The sequence below is a fragment of the Choloepus didactylus genome, chromosome 4 (assembly GCF_015220235.1).
Source record: "Choloepus didactylus isolate mChoDid1 chromosome 4, mChoDid1.pri, whole genome shotgun sequence".
Lineage (NCBI taxonomy): Eukaryota > Metazoa > Chordata > Mammalia > Pilosa > Megalonychidae > Choloepus > Choloepus didactylus.
This window is the reverse complement of record NC_051310.1, coordinates 13,990,853-14,010,727: the sequence shown is the minus strand read 5'-3', so window position 1 is coordinate 14,010,727 and position 19,875 is coordinate 13,990,853. Positions and strand designations below refer to the sequence as shown.

Here is a 19,875-nt window from a genome sequence, read left to right as displayed (position 1 = left end):
ATAAAAATTTACTGTTACTTGCTGTTAGAGAGCAGGGTAAGGAGATCAGCCTCTGGTTTGTAATAAGTGGTTTCAGGCCTCCCATGACTGTTAAGGGACCCTGAGCCTGCTTATTAACCCTGCTGAGCTTCACTGCATCATTTGGAAAATGGAGCGTCCCCCTGGTGTCCTTTCACAGGCAGCTATGGCTAACCTCACAGACTGGGGCTTGTTTTCTTCTCTCCTGGCCATTTTCCTCTGCCTTATCCTCCTTGCAAGGTCACCAGTGATCTGGGCGGAGGAACTTCTTGGCAATGCTACTGTCTTTAAGACCAAAGCAATTTCTGAATTTGCCTTGAGCCCAGAAGACACCATTGAACTCTAATCCCAGCTCTGCCACTTGGCTGCTGTATGATCCTGAGCAAGTAAGGATCACAACAAAACAGCGTATTAAGATATCAAGATTTATGTCTGGGGGCCTTGAGGAAGACTAAATTATATATACATAAAATGGGCCTCATAGTGCCTGGCTCTCTGTGGTCACTCAACAACACCTGACTCTGGGCTTAGGCATATGAGACCAAATGTCCTATGAGCAGTTACCCAGAGGGACTATGAGAGTACTGCTGCCATCCTACCAACCTTGCCAGCTGTGAAGCTGAGCAAGGCCAGGTTAGTTGGATCTCTGGGAATGTGGGTCCATATATGGACCCTCCTCAAATTCACAGGCCTCTTGAACCAAGCAGCTGCACTGTGCCTTGGTTAACATCTGTTTCAAAGCATAGACTGAGCTGTTCAGAAATCTGAAGGTGTGCTTCTCCCAAGACTGTGGCAGTTGTGGCTATCCTCACCTGGACCAATCCAAGAATACTGGGGTAGTACCGGGATCATGCATTCCCTCAGCACATATTTACACCAGGCCCCAATGTAAGCACAAGGGCTGCAAAGGGGAAAAGCACCCTCTGCCCTCAAAGAGCCCACAGCCTGAGGCAGATGGTAAACAGGCACACACAACAGCATGGTGGGCAGGAAAACGGGAGCCCCAGGATGAGTGCTTCACCCTCCTGGGACTTGGATCTAAAGAATACATAGCAGTGCTCCAGGATAAAAAAGGCCAAAAGGCAATCCAGGCTGAGGGAAAAAGGCTCAGAGACAAGAAAAGGTTCTTGGGGCTGCGGGCAGCAACCAGTTCTGCACCACACAGTTCAAGGGAGGGGAAGTGGAGAGAGGCTGGGGAAATCGGTGAGGCCACACCCCGAGGGTCCACACGCTTGCCTCAGCATACAGTTACCAGCTCCCCCACAATTAGCTCCGTTACATTAGGGAAGCCTGTGTCTTCTTGAAACCTGCCCACTTCCCAGCTCAGGAAAGACAATTGCTGTGGGCAAGTGGTAGAGAGCAAAGAAGCTATTAGGGTTCTGCTGGGAAGAAATCAAGAGCAGGAACATATGCTAAGGACCTGGCCAGAAATGATTTTATAGTGGTCAGCAAAACTCTCTGCCTCCAGCAACGTCTACACTGTCCAGTGGGGTGATGCATACCCCATGTGCATCCTGCAGCCAGAGGACTATGACGTTGTTCTCACTCTATCCAGAGGACCTACACTGTGGTGGCAGAGGAATTACACAGATAATTAACGATGAAACAAACTGCACCACAACCACTGCCCCCCAACTCCACCTATCTTCTGGCTAAAAAAACCAGGGTAACACACTGGCTCTGATCATTGTTTTTAATTTATGAGGTCAAGTTGGACATAAAAGAAGCCTGTAACACTGGAATACAGAATAAGCTGCTGTGTGGAATTCTTACTGCAAAACAACACAAACCTGCACGAGGTCTCTCCTGCTATGGGGCAGGTGGGGGTGGAAAGGTGATTTTTATAACTGGGGTTGGTGGGGGAGTGAAATGAACAAGTGGGAACAAAGTTTTTTACACATAAGCAGAAAACACAGGACACAGACACCACTGTGCTGTGCTATTACCAACAAACCTTGATTTGGGGCAGTTAATTTGCACTTGTACTTGGCTGTGGCTTTTGCCGTTCTCGCTGCTGCTGCTGCTCTCTTGGCTGCTGCTGCTTCCTCTGTTTGGAGATGCAGCTCAAAGCAGACTCACCATTTCTTTGGACAGACATGACCATGGGCAACTTGCCAGACTGAGTTGGGTACTTGGTTTTCAGGTCATCTTTAAACAATGGTTGGGAAAGTAAATTGCGCAGCTCCTTTTTCAAGACCTTCATCTGCTTTTGTCTCCGACGCTCTTCTTGCTGGTCAGCTTTTCCTCCTTGAAACAAAACATAAAATTTACTATGATTTTTTAAAATGTTTCCCTGGATGGATAATACTCATAATTTAAAATGATTCGCAACTCTTAGGGAGGCAGGGCTCAAAAATCCTCTGCAGCAGCTAGTGTTGGCGTTGGCTTGATAGGAACAGTAAACAGCTACTTTTAACACAGCACTTTAGAGTTTAGAGAGGGATACACTCAGGCCTATACTATTTTTACTCCTCACAAAAACCGTAAGAGAGAAATTATCTTCATTTTACAGATGAGGAAACTGAGGCTTAGAGAGGTCACTTGTCAATGATCCAAAATGAAATTGGAACCCAAATCTCCTAACTCGAAGATTGGTTTTATTCCTACTACCCACCTACTTGCTGCCTGGGAGTCAGTGGCTCACCATCTACAATGCAGTCCAGCTCTCCTGGCACTACTCTGACCAGTTGCTACGACTACATGCAAAAGCGGGGCACAGCATAAGGTAAAGGACAATACTGAATGCGTTTTAAAACTTCAAATTCCACTTGAGACCAAGGGAAAAGATGTTTAGTTGGTGCAAGATCTGTATTTCCTAAACAATTTAACTTGCACAGTTCATTAAAATACCATAATTACATGAAACTTTTAATAGGAAGTGAGACCTGATAGGTTTGCATAGGTTAGTGTGAAACACTGACACATCCCGAAGTAATTTGGACAGAGATACGTAAGGCCTCCCTGAGGAGCTGAGGGAAAACGCAGAGCTGTTGGACTTCCTCACCTGGATTGTTGCTGATGTTCTCACAAACACTGAGGACTGGAGGTTTGATGTGCCAAGCCCTCTATCCCAGGACTTGCCCTTATGAAGCTCGTCACTGCAAAGGAGAGGCTAAACCTGCTTATAATTGTGCCTAAGAGTCTCCCCAAGTACCTCTCTGTTGCTCAGATGTGGCCCTCTCTCTCTAGCTAACCCAACTCGGCAGGTGAACTCACTGCCCTCCCCCTATGTGGGATCTGACTCCCAGGTGTGTAAATCTCCCTGGCATTACGGGATATGACTCCCGGGGATGAATCTGGATCCGACATCGTGGGATTGAGAACATTTTGACCAAAAGGGGATACAAAATGAAACAAAATAAAGTTTTAGTGGCTGAGAGATTCCAAATGGAGTCAAGAGGTCACTCTGGTGGGCACTATATAGATAAGCCTTTTTAGGTTTTAATGGATTGGAATAGCTAGAAATAAATACCTGAAACTATCAAACCGCAACCCAGTAGCCTTGACTCTTGAAAAACGACTGTACAGCAATGTAGCTTACAATAGGTGACAGTGTGACTGTGAAAGCCTTATCGATTACACTCCTTTTAATCCAGTGTATGGATGAATGAATAGAAAAATGGCGAAAAAAACTAAATGAAAAATAAGGTGGGGGGGTGTTTTGGGTGTTCTTCACTTTTATTTTTTATTCTTATTTTCACTTTTTCTGGTATAAGGAAAATGTTCAAAAAATAGATTGGGGTGATGAATGTACAACTATACGATGGTACTGTAAATGATTGTGCACTTTGGATGACTGTATGGTATGTGAATACATCTTAATAAAATTGAAAAAGAAAAAAAAAAAATTGGGGCACAGCCTGTCTTTGGGACGGGAAACCAGGGCTTCACATTATCTTCAGCCCAAGGCTAAGCTAACAGACAACCAGCTCACTATCATCAACCCCACTGGTTTGGATCCTGGCAACCATGCTGAGCGGACAGCAGTGAGTATGCCCTCTAAATTTTTGATGGCTTTGGAACTGAGATGTCAACACCTTAGCCGAGCTGCTCATTTGGTAGAGTGGAAAGAAGACTGAACAATAATGCGGACATCTGCCATTCTAGTTGTTTTTCTACTACTTCTTAGCCTCATGAGCTTTCCTAGAGCAGGGGCTATGCATACTCATCACTGAATCCTTAGCAATATGGCCTAGGTACAGAGCAGGGGCTCAGGAAATGTTGGTGGAGCTATTTTCCTGCACAAACCATTTCTCCTCTTTGCCTCTAGTTCCTACATATAAAACGATAATCATGCCTGCTCTGATTATATCATGAGCCTAAGAGAAAATCAAACGAGATAATGAAATGGAAGTATTTTGTCAGCATGAAGGCAGATGTAGTTACCAATGATGATAAATAACTTAAAATGTGTCAAATACTTTCTATTTGCAGGTACTTTACATGTGCTAAGTCAAGCAATCTTCACAACTCATGAGTTAAATACTTTATGACCTCATTTAATAGATGAGGACACAGAGGTACAACAGAAGTGAAGCAACTCGACCCACCACAGTCAGATAAGGGAATGGGCCAGCATTCTAACGTGGGGGGGTCTGGCCCAAGGCCTGTTCCTTCAACACTGTACTCCACTGGCTTTCCATGTAAGAGGGCTGTCAGCACAACAACTAAGGGCTCCAGAAGGAGACAGACAAGACAAAGGGAACAAAGGATATGCACTCAGCTGGGACTAGGGCCTGTCAGCAAAGAGGAAAAGGTATCTTGCTGATTTAGGATCCACAGCAATGGGTTTGAACACTGATGGTTCCAACAATAGAAAAGTTGAATGGAAAAAAGATTAAAAAAAGAGCTGAGGGTGCCTTTCCTCAAGTCCCATCCAGCCCAAGATCTTACCCTTATACATTTCTTCCTCCAGCTCGATCTCGAGGGCAGCTGCTGCCTGCTCAATCCAAGAATTGTGAAGACAAGCCTGGAAGTTCCGATACTCGGCTTTCTCAATCTGTCGAGCTAAATGGATTCGCTCCTAGGGAAAGTAATAGAAAGTATTCATCTGACAGAGGGCTCAGACTTTTCTGGGAAGCAAAATCTCCCTTAAGTCATCTTTTGAAAAGCTTTTGAGATCAGTAGCCAGTGAGACGCAGCTCCGCTCCCATGGAAATGCATTTTAGTTCTTGATAAAAGCCCAGACAGCAATCATTACTAAGCAATCACTACAGGTAGATATATGCATGCACAACCACAAAAGCCAGTCTTCTGAAGACACCCACCTCTTGAAAACCCATCTGTCTTACTGCCATTCTACAGGGTCCAAAGTGAACTCTTTTTCCCAGACACCATAAGCATCCAAGCATTCACGAATCTTGGAGGGTCTGTGACATTAAGCCAGGAGTCTGTTCAGCTAAACATGCTTAAAGGATATAAGAATTCTCATCAGTGCCCTGCCATTTCCTAGCTGTGTGGTCTTAGGCAAGTGGCCTCTGCACCTTAGTTTTACTCAAATGAAAAGTGTGGATAACACACACACATACGGGGTTATTCTGAAGACCAAATGTCTCAATACTTAGAAAGACCTGGCAAACGGTAGGCCTTTGGCTAATGGTAGCTCACCTTCTGGAGGAGCAGACACTCCCCTGCTCAAAACCACCTCCATGGCTTCTCTCATCACACCTGGAATGATCCCCCCACCCCACCCCCAGAAGACCACGCCCTGACTAACCTCTTTATCCTTATTTCGTGTCCTTCTCTCCTTTGCTAATGTTTCCACTTGCTGGCTCCTCTGCCTATTTGAGATCACCCCCATCCCCTCCACCTCCTTCTCAATCTTAGATCTCAGCTTAAATGTCACTTTCTTTGGGTCACCTTCCCTGATTAACTCCATCCAAGGAGGTTGTTCTCCATTATTCCATTCAGTTTGTTTCCTAACAATTATCACAAATGACAACTGTACTCTACTTGGTTTTGCTCATAACAATCTCCACAGTTTAATCAAGCTCTTGGTAAAAATCAGAGCTGACTCCTTTCTCCTGAACTAGGTATTATTATTCTTTTATAATAAGGAATGAAACATCATTTCAAGAAACCAAAAAATAGGCCTATCAAAAAAACGTTTTTTCTATGCCTCTTGATTCTCTGCCAGAAACAATTACTTAGATACTGAACTATAACTGATGTCAATTTGTGAGATTCTTCAATCTGAACAGATCTATACACCCATGCTGGTTTGAATGTATTATGTCCCCCCAAACACCATTATTACCTTTGATGTAATCTTGTGTGGGCAGCAGTTTCAGTGTTGATTAGATTGTAATTCTAATCTAACCAACTGTGGGTGATGACTCTGATTGGATAATTTCCATGGAGGTATTACCCTACCCATTCAGAGTGGGTCTAAATTAAATCACTGGAGCCATGTAAATGACCCGACAAACAGAAGGAACTCAGTGCAGCTGTGAGGGACATTCTGAAGAGGAGCTACAGCCAAGAGGGACACTTTGAAGAATGCACAGAAGCTGACAGAGTAGCTGCAGATGACAGACAGTTTGAAGACGGCCGCTGAAAGCAGACTCTTGCTCTGGAGAAGCTAAGAGAGGACAAACACTCCAAGAGCAACTAAGAGTGACATTTTTGAGGAATTGCAGCCTAGAGAGGAACGTCCTGGGAGAAAGCCATTTTGAAACGAGAACTCTGGAGCAGATGCCAGCCATGTGCCTTCCCAGCTAACAGAGGTTTTCCAGACACCATTGGCCATCCTCCAGTGAAGGTACCTGATTGTTGATGCATTACCTTGGATACTTTATGGCCTTAAGACTGTAACTGTGTAACCAAATAAACCCCCTTTATAAAAGCCAATCCATTTCTGGTGTTTTGCATTTCAGCAGCATTAGGAAACTAGAACATCCTTATTCTTACTTATGGGAGAAGCAGACAAAGGGGAAAAATGTTCTGTCCCTTTTACCACTTCCCTTGATGCATGACTATGGGGTGTGTTAAGGTCCAGTCTTGAGGTGTGGGGAGTACATGCACTGGGCAAGGCCACCTTAGTTATTCTGAATCACAATTAAATAGCAGACAGGCATAAACTTGGACAGATGTTTTACAGGAACAATGCAAACCTGTCTGATTTGTGTAAATTCGCGTTCTGAGTGAAGTCCACACAGGTACTAAAGTTACTTACTCCAGTGAAAGAGCTAAGTCAAGTTTGCTTCCTGAGAGGAAAAAAATAATCAGTTGTATAGTAAGAATTCTAGACCTTGGGCCCATGAAGGGGAACTGACTGAGTCTCCAGGAAAGCCGAATGCCTAGCATAATGCCTGGCACATAATGGAATTTGAACAACTATCTGTTCAATGAATGAATGAATAAAATTCTCTAAGGGTCCACAGCTAAGAAACAGTTGAGCCAGAACGTGAACTAGGTCTGATTTATTCCACGCTATCATACCTGCACTCTTATCTCTTACATCTACTACCCTTTAGCTGGGTGACAAACCACTGTAACCTGTCTAGGCCTCACTTTGTTGCTCTACCAAATTGAGTGGTGTGCTAGTTTGGATATATTATGTCCTGCCAAAAAAACATATTCTTTAATGCAATTTTGCGGGGGCAGACGTATTAGTGTTGATTAGGTTGGAATCCTTTGAGTGTTTCCATGGAGATGTGACTCAATCAACTGTGGGAGAAACATTTGATTAATTTATTTCCATGGAGATATGGACCCCATCCATTCAAGGTGGTTCTTGATTTAATCAATGGAGTCCTATAAAAGGGCTGACAAACAGAAGGATCTCAGAGCAGCTGAGAGAGACATCTGGAGACGGCCATTAAAAGCAGGCTTTTGCTGACACTTTGGAGATGGTAGTCAATAGATTGCTCTGGAGGAGCTAAGAGAGGACAAAACGCCCAAAGAGCAACATTTTGAAGAATTCACAGGAGCTGAGCGGAGCTGGAACACAACCCGGGAATGGCAGATGCCAACCACATGCCATCCCAGTAACAGAGGTTTTCCGGATGCCAGTGGCCTTCCTTAGGTCAAGGTATACTCACATTGATGCCTTAATTTAGACATTTTCATGGCCTTCAGACTGTAAATTTATAATCAAATAAACCCCCTTTATTAAGGCCAATCCATTTCTGGTATTTTGCATAACGGCAGCATTAGCAAACTGGAACAAAGGGTTGGCTGGATAAGATGTTCTTTCTGATCCCTTACAGCTCTAGAATTCTGTCAGCTACAAAAGGTTAGGGATTTTGTTTCACTGTTGCACCCTCAGCATCTAAAATAGGTGCCATGTGGTAGGCACTTAATAAATATTTGCTGAATGAAGGAATAAAGGCATTCTGCATCACTCAACCTGAAAGTGCACTCAGATTTTCAGCTGTTGTAAAAGCATCTATCACAGGTGGCTACCACAGCTGAGCTGAGATCCTGAAATATTCCAAGTACCCTGAGTGAGTTCTCAGTCATAGGGAAAACAACCTCACAGAAACGCCTTTCCTTTCTTCCATGTTGCCCTTTGCAAAAACATTTCAACTCTCCCTTTCATAGGTTTTGGGGTTGGACAGCAGTGACAGCACACACTTAAGAGACTGGGAAAGATCTTGTGGTGTGGGGGGAAACCAAAAGGGCTTCCCCAATCCTCCTTGCTAGTGAGAATTCTTTCGACCTCTGCTTTTCCATCTTCATCTCCCACATTTCCCCTCATGGTTAATATTCCTTTCAAGCCGGAGGAACCCATAGTCCTTGACCAAGTCCCAGACTCCATGCTTTTGCTCCCTCAATGCCTAGAACTCCATCACCTCTTCACTCCTCCACAACTCTGCCTGCAGGAAACATATGAAACCTCATGTCCTCCCAATATAACCAGATGCCCACAAGTTCCATGGTACTGCATTTGTACATAAACCTAAGCATGGACTTGGCCTGCCTCACAAGCCCGTGAACCTCTGGGGAAGAAAACCTCCCCTCCTAGGTACCTAGCACATTGTGGCTTACTCACCCAGTGAAAGCCTGCTGAATTAAACTAAACCCCCAAACGTAGAATTTACCGGCATCTGCCTCAGGGACTTGACATTTAGTGTCTGCCTCGGCAAGATGTCTACCTCATTTCCCTACAGTCTTTCAGCAGAATGTCCAGGCAGCTACACTCACTGCACTGTTCAATGGAGACCTCAGGGGCAGCCAGCAAAGAAATGGTTCAAGGCACCAACTGCCCACCTCTGCACCAACCCCCACTGGCGCCAGCACAGCTACATGGAAAAGGAATGCCCACAGATCCAGCTGTAGGGCCCACTGCCCACCGTGGCACTTAATCTTATTGAGGCTCCCTTGTGTGTGTCACGTTGTTTCTCTCTTGCACTTTCAGAATTCTCTCTATATCTCTGGCATTTGACATTTAACATGGTCTGGGGTGTGTGTCTATTTGGGTTTACCTGTTTTGAGTTCACTGAGCATCTTGGATGTGTTATTTGTGTCTTTCTAAATTTGGGAAGTTCTCAGCCATTATTTCTTTGAATATTCTCTCTGCCCCTTTCCCTCTTTCTTCTTCCGGGACTCCCACAATATGTGGTATGCTTGGTGATGTCCCATAGGTTCCTCAGGCTCTGTTCACTTTTCTTCACTCTTTTCTCTTTCTGTGCATCAGACTGGATGTTTTCACTTGTCTTATCTTCAAGTTCACTGATTCTTTCTTCTGCCAACTCCAATATGCTATTGAACCCTCTAGGGAATTTTAAATTTGATACTGTGGTCTTCAGCTCTATTTGGTTCCTTTTTGTAATTTTTATCTCTCTATTGATATTCTCTTTATGTTCACCTACCATTTCTCTGATTTCCTTTAGTTCTCTGTGTGTTTCTCCCTTAGCTCTTTGAACGTCTTTAGTCAGAAACATTTTTAAAAACTTTGTCTGGAATGCCCCAAGGCTGATCCTCCTCACTGTTGATTTCTAATGCTTTTTCTCCTTTGCCTTGGTCATCACTCCCTGTTTCTCTGTATGCTTTGTAACCTTTTGTTGAAACCTGGAAATTTTAGTATTTTAGTGTGGTATTGCTGGTTTCTGAGGTGTCTGCTCCTTAAACGTGTATCCAGCTAGTGTTATGACAACTTTCCTTGAATGCCAGGAGCTAACCAAACCAAACCAAACCGAACAAACAAAAAAAAATCCCACACCTTTCCCAGTCCAGTCCTTGCAGATTAACCTGTTCATCTTGCAGATTAACCCTGATTAACCCTGATGAGAGTGCTCTCCACCAGAGCTTATCCATATGAGATAGAAGATAGCGCCAGGCCAAAGCATAGAGACCTTCCTGATTTTTTCTTGTCTTGGGCATGCATTTGTGGCCCTAGGAACTCCCGTTTACACTGTTCCAAATGTCCCCTCTTCACTAGGAAACAATTTCCTCATGTTCTTGGGCACTGCAGGATATGCCTACAGCCAACAATCCCTTGCCCCATGCAGCACAACTGATTGCTCTCCTACAGCATTCTGCAGGAGAGTTCTCTGAGCCACCTTCTACACATAGGGCAAGTTCTGGGACAGCGATTCCCTCAAGCCACCAGCAGACAGACTGGGCCAGACATGTATGTCCCTAGTATGTGCATGAGGGTTACTCTGCTCCCTCACAACTGGGACCAGGGACCTGTGCTGGAAGTGTGGGCCAGCACCACACCAAGCAAGTGAGGAGGGCCAACCAGGGTGCCACAAAATCCTACCAGTTTTAAGTTGACTTTCTTGTTTTGGCACTTGCCCTGTCACTGCAGTCCTTTAACTGTTCTCTGGAATTTTTAGAAAGGTGTTTCTGCTAGTTCTTGCTAGTTGCTCAAAGTTTCTGTGATGTGACAAAGCCCTAAAGTGTCTCATACTATTGACCTGGGCAGGGTTCAGTGATTAACTCTTCATATTTCGGAAAATTAACTTTGATCCTTGTTCTAAGGCAAGCATAAGCACCATTCCTTCCCTCGGCTACCACCCCAAAGCCTCAATGGGCAGAGGGTGAGGTATGGTGGAAGTGAATGAGGCTTCTCCAGTTTTCCACCCTCCCAATCCTTTTTAAAAAATCTCCGTTTTGCTGTTGGCAGAGCCATTACTTAGTTTCCAAGGGTCATACTTCTGTCAGTCTCACAGTGAGGTGCTCCACGAGGAAGTGGCACAACCCCCTCATTTGGAGTAGTGTTTTAATTTTTCTTTTACCTTGACTGCGTCCATGTACTTTGTTTGCACAGGGAACAGTGGGATGTCCTCATCTTTCTTGAGGGTTTTGTAAATCTTCTTAAAGTTGATCACATCTTCAGGCCCAATCAGCATGAGGCTGAGGCCTTCATTGGTGGCACGAGCAGTTCGACCACTTCGGTGGACATAAATCTCCGAGGTGCGAGGGACCTGCCAAAGGAGGAAGTGGTTGGTCAATCTATGGCAATCACTAACACTGCTCTCCCCCTGAGAGCTAGTGTCCAAATACTGGATGTCCTCCTCCTAGCCAGACAGGCAGAAACCTCTCCATCATCGTGGACCCATCCAGCCCTTCTTCCATGGTCCCACATTCAAAGTAACCCCAGGTTTAGTCTGTTCACTGTGCAGGCTCTGCCGTCCCATACACCTGCCCTGGTTCAGGCCATCCTGGACATCTGGACAACTGCAGTCCCTTCTTATTTGTCTCTTGTCTTCTCCACTCCCCCTACCACAGCCCAAAGCTGCCAGTGTCATCTTCCTGAGTCGTAACTTTGACTGTAACACCCCCTCTGGCCAAAGAAGTTTCCTTGGTTCTTCATTAAATCTAGAAGGGTGATGTTCGTAATCATAACCAACATTTACTGAATGATTACAACATGCCAAGCAATTCTAAGCACTCTGTATGTGTGTGTTATTCCATTTAATCCTCAAAAGAACAATAGGAAATAAAAACTTTTATGATTGTCTAAGCTTTACAGACCAGGAAACTAAAGTTTCAGAAAACTGAAGTTCACAGAGGTTAAGCAACCTCTTCTAGGTCATCCAAAGAAGTGGTGGAGCCAGAACCTGAACTGAAACCATTCAGCTTCAGAGATTATGCTAATCACAAGCTACACTGCCTTGTAATGTGAGATAATGTGGCATGGGTGCTGACAACCCCTCCCTCCCCCAACAACCATGGCATATACCACTAATCAAATACAACAGTCTTTTCCATTGAACCTAGATAACATCTGGGTATCTTTTCCAACACAGCGCCCTAAGCACTCATTATAAACTGTTCATAATGCTGCTAGAAATGAGATCTATTTGTCATTTTTCACATATGGGATAAAGCCCCAACTCCTCAACCTGACACACTGGACTATCAATGACCTGCTCCAATTTAACTCTGCAGCCTCAGCAAGTACCTCCCCTCCCCAAAACCCCTCTCTTCTCATGCCTAGCCACCTGCCCCGAACACTGTCTGCCTACACATCCTGGCTCCCAGTTTCTTTCCTCCTTCCTTTCCTACCTCTGCATGTCCAAATCCTCCCCATCCTTAAACACCAAGCACCTTTTAGAAAGCACATTCCAACCTCCCAAGCTAGAAGTTACCTCTCCCTCCCATTACATTTTGTAACTTTCTAATATTTTCTTCCTTAAGTTATGGCTGTGGTCATCTCACTAACTCTACTGGATTTGATACTTCTTGGTGACTAGGACTATATTTTATTTTGCTATTCCCCACAAAGACTGGCCCAGACACCCCCCACCCCCCCAAAGAATATTTGCTACTCTGAATTACAGAATTAAAGAAGAGAAATAATGTCACAATAACTACTGTCATTCATTGACTACTTACACTGTGCAAGGTGATTCATCAGCGTTAACTCATTTATGTCTCAAGATAACCAACCCACAGGTATTAAACGGCTTGCTCAAAGCTATACAGCTATGACGTAGCAGACCAGGGAAGCAGTAGACCCTGGCTCTGGAGTCCATACTCCTAACCACCACCCTATGTTTGTATTTCCTAGGTGTGTGCACTCATGAGAATGCTACTTATGAACAGCAGCTAACATTTAGTAAGTGTTTACAACATGCCAGGTGGCCTTCTAAGCTCTTTAAGTGTGCTAATTTATTTTAGCCTAATAACAACCCTAGGAAGCAAGTACTATAATTACCCCCATTTAATAAAACACCAAAACTGAGGTACAGAGATATTAAATAACTTGCTCAAGGTTACACAGCTGGGATTTGAGCCCAGGCAGGTTCTTAACCATCATACTCTTCCACCTATCTACACCATGGGAGCTATTCTATATAGCTAACATATTATGTCCATTTCACTGAACAATTCAAAACTGTACGAGGGGTTTTAAGTTACTTGCTTCAAATCAGAGAGAGGAGCATTTGGGCCTCCGACAAGGCCAAGAGGATTTCTGAGAATACATCTCATTGTTTACACATCTCAATGTTCCAAAAGGTGCAGTAGCTGGGCACTAGGCACCAGTGGTATTCTCTGGGGCACGAGGTCTTGGGACCTACAATTCCCTCTCCTTCTTCTTCCCCTACCACTCTCTTTGCTTTAAAATATCCCCATTCAATGCTGGGAGGTGCTTACAAGTTCCCAGACGCCCATACCTGGTAATGGATGACATGCTGGACTTTAGGAATATCCAAGCCTCGGGCAGCCACATCTGTTGCCAGGAGAACACAGCTGTGTTGGAGAGAGAAAGCTCATTAATAATCACAACTAATAGCTATCACTGATCAGACTCTTGCCACCTGCCAAGCTTTCTCAACACTTCACAATCCTTACAAACACCCTTTTGCAGATAAACTAAGGCTCAGGGAGATTATCTTTCCGAGGTACATACATACATGGCTATTACATTGTGACAATAGGATCCCAACCTAAACCTGACTGACCCCAACCAACAAGCCATCCTCTGCAATAACAAAAGACCACCTCAAGTGAATTAATTAAGGCTATCATACATTTTCTGGGTCAGTGACCTCTTCTCTTTTCACCCTAGGACTTCCCTCCAGCCACATAAGACTTCCTGGCTATTCCTCAAAAATGCCAAGCATGCTCTTGCCTTGAAGCCTTTGCACTTGTTACTCCTTAGGCTTTGAAGGTTCTTCCCTCAAATACACACATGACTCACTCCCTCACCTTCTTCAGCTCTCTGTTCAAATCTCTACCTATAAGAGAAGGCTTCCTGACCATATGCCAAGTCTCCTTTCCCCCATTCTCCTTTCTACTTAACTTCTTAGCACTTAGCACCACCTGACATACTATATATTTACTTGTCAATTTATCATCTCTCTCCACTAAGAATGTAAGTTCCATGAGAGCAAGGACTCTGCATTATTCACTGTTGTATCACCAGCACCTGAGTATGGTTCATAGCAAGCCTTCAATAATATGTGTTGGGTGATGTTTCTTACTGTGGGATTGGAGAACAAAGGACTTGAGACATATGTAAAAACTTAAAATTCTGGGCCCCTCAGGGTTCCCACTCTCCATATCTGTGAGGTAGGGCTGGCCAATGCAATGTAAACTAAAGTTTGGAAAATATTAGACCACTGCCAAGTTTTTCTATAAAGAGCCAGATAGTAAGTATTTCAGACTTTGCAGGCCAGTCTCTGTCACAACTACTCAACTCTGCCATTTTCATGCAAAAGCAGCTATAGACAATATATAAAAGGGCACTGCTGTGTTCCAATAAAACTTCACTTTTAAAAACAAACAGTGATGGGGGGAAGGGTGGAGCGAAATGGAATTAAAAAACATAGAAATGCAACTACAAGTAAGAAGAAGTATAATAATTAAAAACAATAATTAAAAAAAAAAAAGCCAGATTTGGCCCATAAACCATAGTTTGCCAACCCCTGCTCTAAGCTAGTCCCAATAAACCACTCATATTACCTAGCAACATTCGAAATGAAATAAACCAGACATTTGTTCTAGAAACCAATCATTCTGTGACCTCAAAAAACACTGCAGGCAAAAGCTAATTCCTAGTCTGCCTCAACTTCCCTGGCCATCATTTGGACAATATGTACCCTGCTCTCTGAGTATCAGTCTAGTCCAAAAGCAGATGGACAAAGACAGCATGGTGGTACAGAGGTTGGGCTCTGGGTCTGATAGACTTGTCTGAACCCCAGCTCTGTCACTTCCACGTTGAGAAACTGTAGGCAAGCTGAATAGCTATTCTAGACACCACTTTCTTTAAAAAAAAAAAAAAAAAAAAAGAACTTGATAATGATAAGCAGTAGTAGTTGGACTAGTACTATTAACATTTATGAAGCACCTACTATGTGCAGGACACTCTAAATGCTTTACGTGTATGAATTCAATCATTTAATCCCCATAATAGCCCCATGAGGTAGTTTTTATTATTACCCCAATTTTACAGATGAGAAAACTGAGGCACAGAGAGATGAGTAATTTGACCAGTCAGGAAGTGGTGGAGCCAGGATTTGTTCTCATAGTCTGCTTCCAGAGTGTGTGCTCTCAACCATGAATCTAGTCTGCTGCTTCTCAAGGATGTTAGAAGTGTCTGAATATGAATATGTATCTAAAATGCCAGCACAGGACTTATTCTATTGAAGAAGTTTAGTAACAGTGGGTATTACTGTCACCATTACCCATTATTATAGAAGTTTTCTGTTGGGCAAATGCACTAAATGGGGGTAAGCCTGTCTAATGCTGTGCAAAAAAAGGCAACCTTCTACTGATAAGGGTTCCCAAGACAGAAGGTGACTCCCTACTGTCTCCCTACCATCCTGGCCCCCTTGGCCCAGTGGCTAAAGGCTGAGCTTTTGGGGACAGGCCTGACTTACTCCTCCAGACGAGCAAATTGCTCCAGGTTTCTGAGCCTCTGCTTCTGGTGCATGCAGGCATGTAGGGTCAGTGGCATGATGTCCAGGACTTTGAGGAGTCCAGAGAGGCGTTTGATGCAGGAGATGCTGTTGGCAAACACTAAGGTGCGGCCTGGATACTGCATCAGAAAGTAGTACAGGTACAAGTCCTTCTCATCGGTCTCACAATGGATCTTGGTCTCTGTCAGTGTCTCCACTGTGGCCTCATTCCTTGTGAGATCAATGACCTTGGGCTTGCCTCTCATGCCAATCTTCTGCATGAGGAGGTCAAGTTTGGCAGTTTTGTCGATTTTCTTGGTGTGCTTCTTATGAAGTATTCGAGCAGGAGCTTGATGTACCAGGGTCAGTGTAGCAGAAAAAACAAGTGTCTGTCTCTTTGGGTTGTACTGGGCATCACTGAGCATCTCTAGCAGCTGTGAGAGCTCAGCAAAGTGGCCTTTCTCAACCATCCGGTCAGCCTCATCCACCACCAGGCACCTACAGATCCAGACAGACCCACATAGCCTTGGTTAGTAGCAGGTAAGAGAAGCCACCTACAGCACACCCTACTCCTACATTTCCCCCCACCCCGGGCCTCAATTAACCTCTCTTGTGCATGCTTTGCTTTCTAAAGGTCGGGTCTGGCTGGCACCACAGCACTCTGTGACAGAAAGAAGGCATTGCACATACTACTACATCACCTCACACCCACTTCAGAACAAGGGGTAAAGGGGAAAGGAGGGGTGCAGTCTCTCACCTGAGCTGCTGAAGATTGCTCAAATGAGGGTGCTTTTCTTTAACTAACTCCCACAGCCGGCCTGGGGTGGCGATCACAATCTCAGGCTGGCGATTCAGCATCCTCTGCTGTTTCTGTGTGGACATTCCACCAACCAAAATAGCAGTTTTAATTCCTATGGCACACAAAACATAAGGGACAAGGATGCCTACTATCACCACTGTTATTCAACAATGTTGTGCTGGAAGTGCTAGCCAGGGCAAACCGGCAAGAAAAAGAAATAAAAGGCGTCCAAATTGGAAAGGAAGAAGTAAAACTGTCATTGTTTGCAGATGATATGATCTTATATCTGGAAAACCTTGAGAAATTGACAATACAGCTACTAGAGCTAACAAACCAATTTAGCGAAGTAGCGGGATACAAGATTAATGCACATTAAGTCAGTAATGTTTCATTATGCTAGAAATGAACAAACTGAAGAGACACTCAAGAAAAAAGATACCATTTTCAATAGCAACTAAAAAAATCAAGTACCTAGGAATAAACTTAACCAAAGATGTAAAAGACCTATACAAAGAAAACTACATAACTCTACTAAAAGAAATAGCAGGGGACCTTAAAAGACGGAAAAATATTTCACGTTCGTGGATAGGAAGGCTAAACGTCATTAAGATGTCAATGCAATCCCAATCAAAATTTCAACAACCGACTTTGCAGACTTGGAAAAGCTAGTTATCAAATTTATTTGGAAAGAGAAGATGCCTTGAATTGCTTAAAGACACGCTAAAAAAGAAAAACAAAGTGGGAAGGCTTACACTCCCTGACTCTGAAGCTTATTATAAAGCCACAGTTGTCAAAACAGCATGGTACTGGCAAAAAGACAGACATATTGATCAATGGAATAGAACTGAGAATTCAGAGATAGACCCCCAGATCTATGGCCAACTGATCTTTGATAAGGCCCCCAAAGTCCCTGAACTGGAACATAACAGCCTTTTCAACAAATGGGGCTGGAAGAGTTGGATATCCATATCCAAAAGAACAAAAGAGGACCCCTACCTCACACCCTAAACAAAAATTAACTCAAAGTGTATCAAAGATCTCAATATAAAAGACAGTACCATAAAACTCCTAGAAGATAATGTAGAGAAACATCTTCAAGACCTTGTATTAGGCGACCACTTCCTAGACTTTACACCCAAAGCACAAGCAACAAAAGAAAAAATAGATAAATGGGAACTCCTCAAGCTCAGAAGTTTCTGTACCTCAAAGGAAGTTGTCAAAAAGGTAAAGAGGCAGCCAACTCAATGGGAAAAAATTTTGGAAACCATGTATCTGACAAAAGACTGGTATCTTGCATATATAAAGAAATCTTACAACTCAATGATGATAGTTCAGACAGCCCAATTATAAAATGGGTGAAAGATATGAAAAGACAGTTCTCTGAAGAGGAAATACAAATGGCCAAAAAAAAACCATGAAAAAATGTTCAGCTTCACTAGCTATTAGAGAGATGCAAATTAAGACCACAATGAGATACCATCTCACACCAATTAGAATGGCTGCCATCAAACAAACAGGAAACTACAAATGCTGAAGAGGATGTGGAGAAATTGGAGCTCTTATTCATTGTTGATGGGACTATATAATGGTTCAGCCACTCTGGAAGTCAGTCTGGCAGTTCCTTAGAAAACTAGATATAGAGTTACCCTTCGATCCAGCGATTGCACTTCTTGGTATATACTCTGAAGATCTGAAAGCAGTGACACGAACAGATATCTGCATGCCAATGTTCATAGCAGCATTATTCACAATTGCCAAGAGATGGAAACAACCCAAATGTCCTTCAACAGATGAGTGGATAAACAAAATGTGGTATATACACACAATGGAATATTATGTGTCAGTAAGAAGGAACAATGTCGTGAAACATGACAACATGGATGAAACTTGAAGACACAATGCTAAGCGAAATAAGCATGGCACAAAAAGAGAAACATTATATGCTACCACTAATGTGAACATTGAAAAAAACAAATGGTTTATAATGTAGAATGTAGGGGAACTAGTGATAGAGAGCAATTAAGGGGGAATGATAATCCAGTAAGAACAGATAAGCTATCATGGGTAAATTTAACGTTCTGGGAATGCCCAGGAATGACTATGCTCTGTTAATTTCTGATGGGCATAGTAGGAACAAGTTCACAGAAATGTTGCTATATTAGGTTATTTTCTTGGGGTAGAGTAGGAACATGTTGGAAGTAAAGTAGTTATTTTAGGTTAGTTGTCTTTTTCCCTTGTTTTGGTTTGTTTCAAATGTTTTTTTATTGTATGTTTTTAAAATTTATTTTTTATTTTTTATATAGTTGATTTTTTTTTTTTTAAAGAGTTAATTAAAAAAAAAAAAAAATGAAAAAAATATGCAGAGCCCCCTTGAGGAACTGGTGGAGAATGCAGGGGTATTGGGCTTCCCCACCTTGATGGTTGCTACTGTGCTCATAGACATAGGGGACTGGTGGTTTGATGGGTTGAGCCCTCTACCACAGGACTTGCCCTTGGGAAGACTGTTGCTGCAAAGGAGAGGCTAGGCCTCCCTATAATTGCGTCTAAGAGCCTCCTCCTGAATGCCTCTTTGTTGTTCAGATGTGCCCTCTCTCTCTAGCTAAGCCACACTGGCAGGTGAAATCACTGCCCTCCTCCCTACACGGGATCTGATACCCAGGGGAGTGAATCTCCCTGGCAACATGGAATATGACTCCCAGGAAGGAATGCAGACCCGGCATCATGGGATGGAGAACATCTTCTTGACCAAAAGGGGGACGTGAAAGGGAATGAAATAAGCTACAGTGGCAGAGAGATTCCAAAGGGAGCCAAGAGGTCACTCTGGTGGGCACTCTTATGCACAATATAGACAGCCCTTTTTAGGCTCTAGTGAATTAGAGTAGCTAGCAGTAAATACCTGAAACTGTCAAACTACAACCTAGAATGCATGAATCTTGAAGAAGATTGTATAACAATGTAGCTTATGAGGGGTGACAATGGGATTGGGAAAGCCATATGGACACACTCCCCTTTGTCTAGTTTATGGATGGATGAGTAGAAAAATAGGGGAAGGAAAAAAACAAACAAACAAAGGCACCCAGTGTTCTTTTTTACTTTAATTGCTCTTTTTCACTTTAATTGTTATTCTTGTTATTTTTGTGTGTGTGGTAATGAAGGTGTCAGGGACTGATTTTGGTGATGAATGCACAATTATGTAATGGTACTGTGAACAATTGAATGTACGTTGTTTTATATGACTGCACGGTATGTGAATATATCTCA

General features: G+C 43.4%; 1 protein-coding gene across 3 annotated transcripts in view; it reads right to left on the bottom strand.

The window, feature by feature from the left end:
• Positions 1-1,697: 1,697 nt before the first annotated feature.
• DDX24 (DEAD-box helicase 24) overlaps positions 1,698-19,875 on the bottom strand; it is a 34,391-nt gene continuing 16,213 nt past the window's right edge. For all 3 annotated transcript variants that reach the window (XM_037831989.1, XM_037831992.1, XM_037831990.1), the window contains 6 exons: positions 16,573-16,726; positions 15,798-16,313; positions 13,590-13,665; positions 11,205-11,393; positions 4,912-5,041; positions 1,698-2,265 (listed from right to left, as the gene is read on the bottom strand). In XM_037831989.1, coding sequence (XP_037687917.1) covers positions 1,988-2,265; positions 4,912-5,041; positions 11,205-11,393; positions 13,590-13,665; positions 15,798-16,313; positions 16,573-16,726 — 1,343 coding nt within the window. In that variant the 3' untranslated portion in view covers positions 1,698-1,987. The remainder of the gene's footprint in view (positions 2,266-4,911; positions 5,042-11,204; positions 11,394-13,589; positions 13,666-15,797; positions 16,314-16,572; positions 16,727-19,875) is intronic.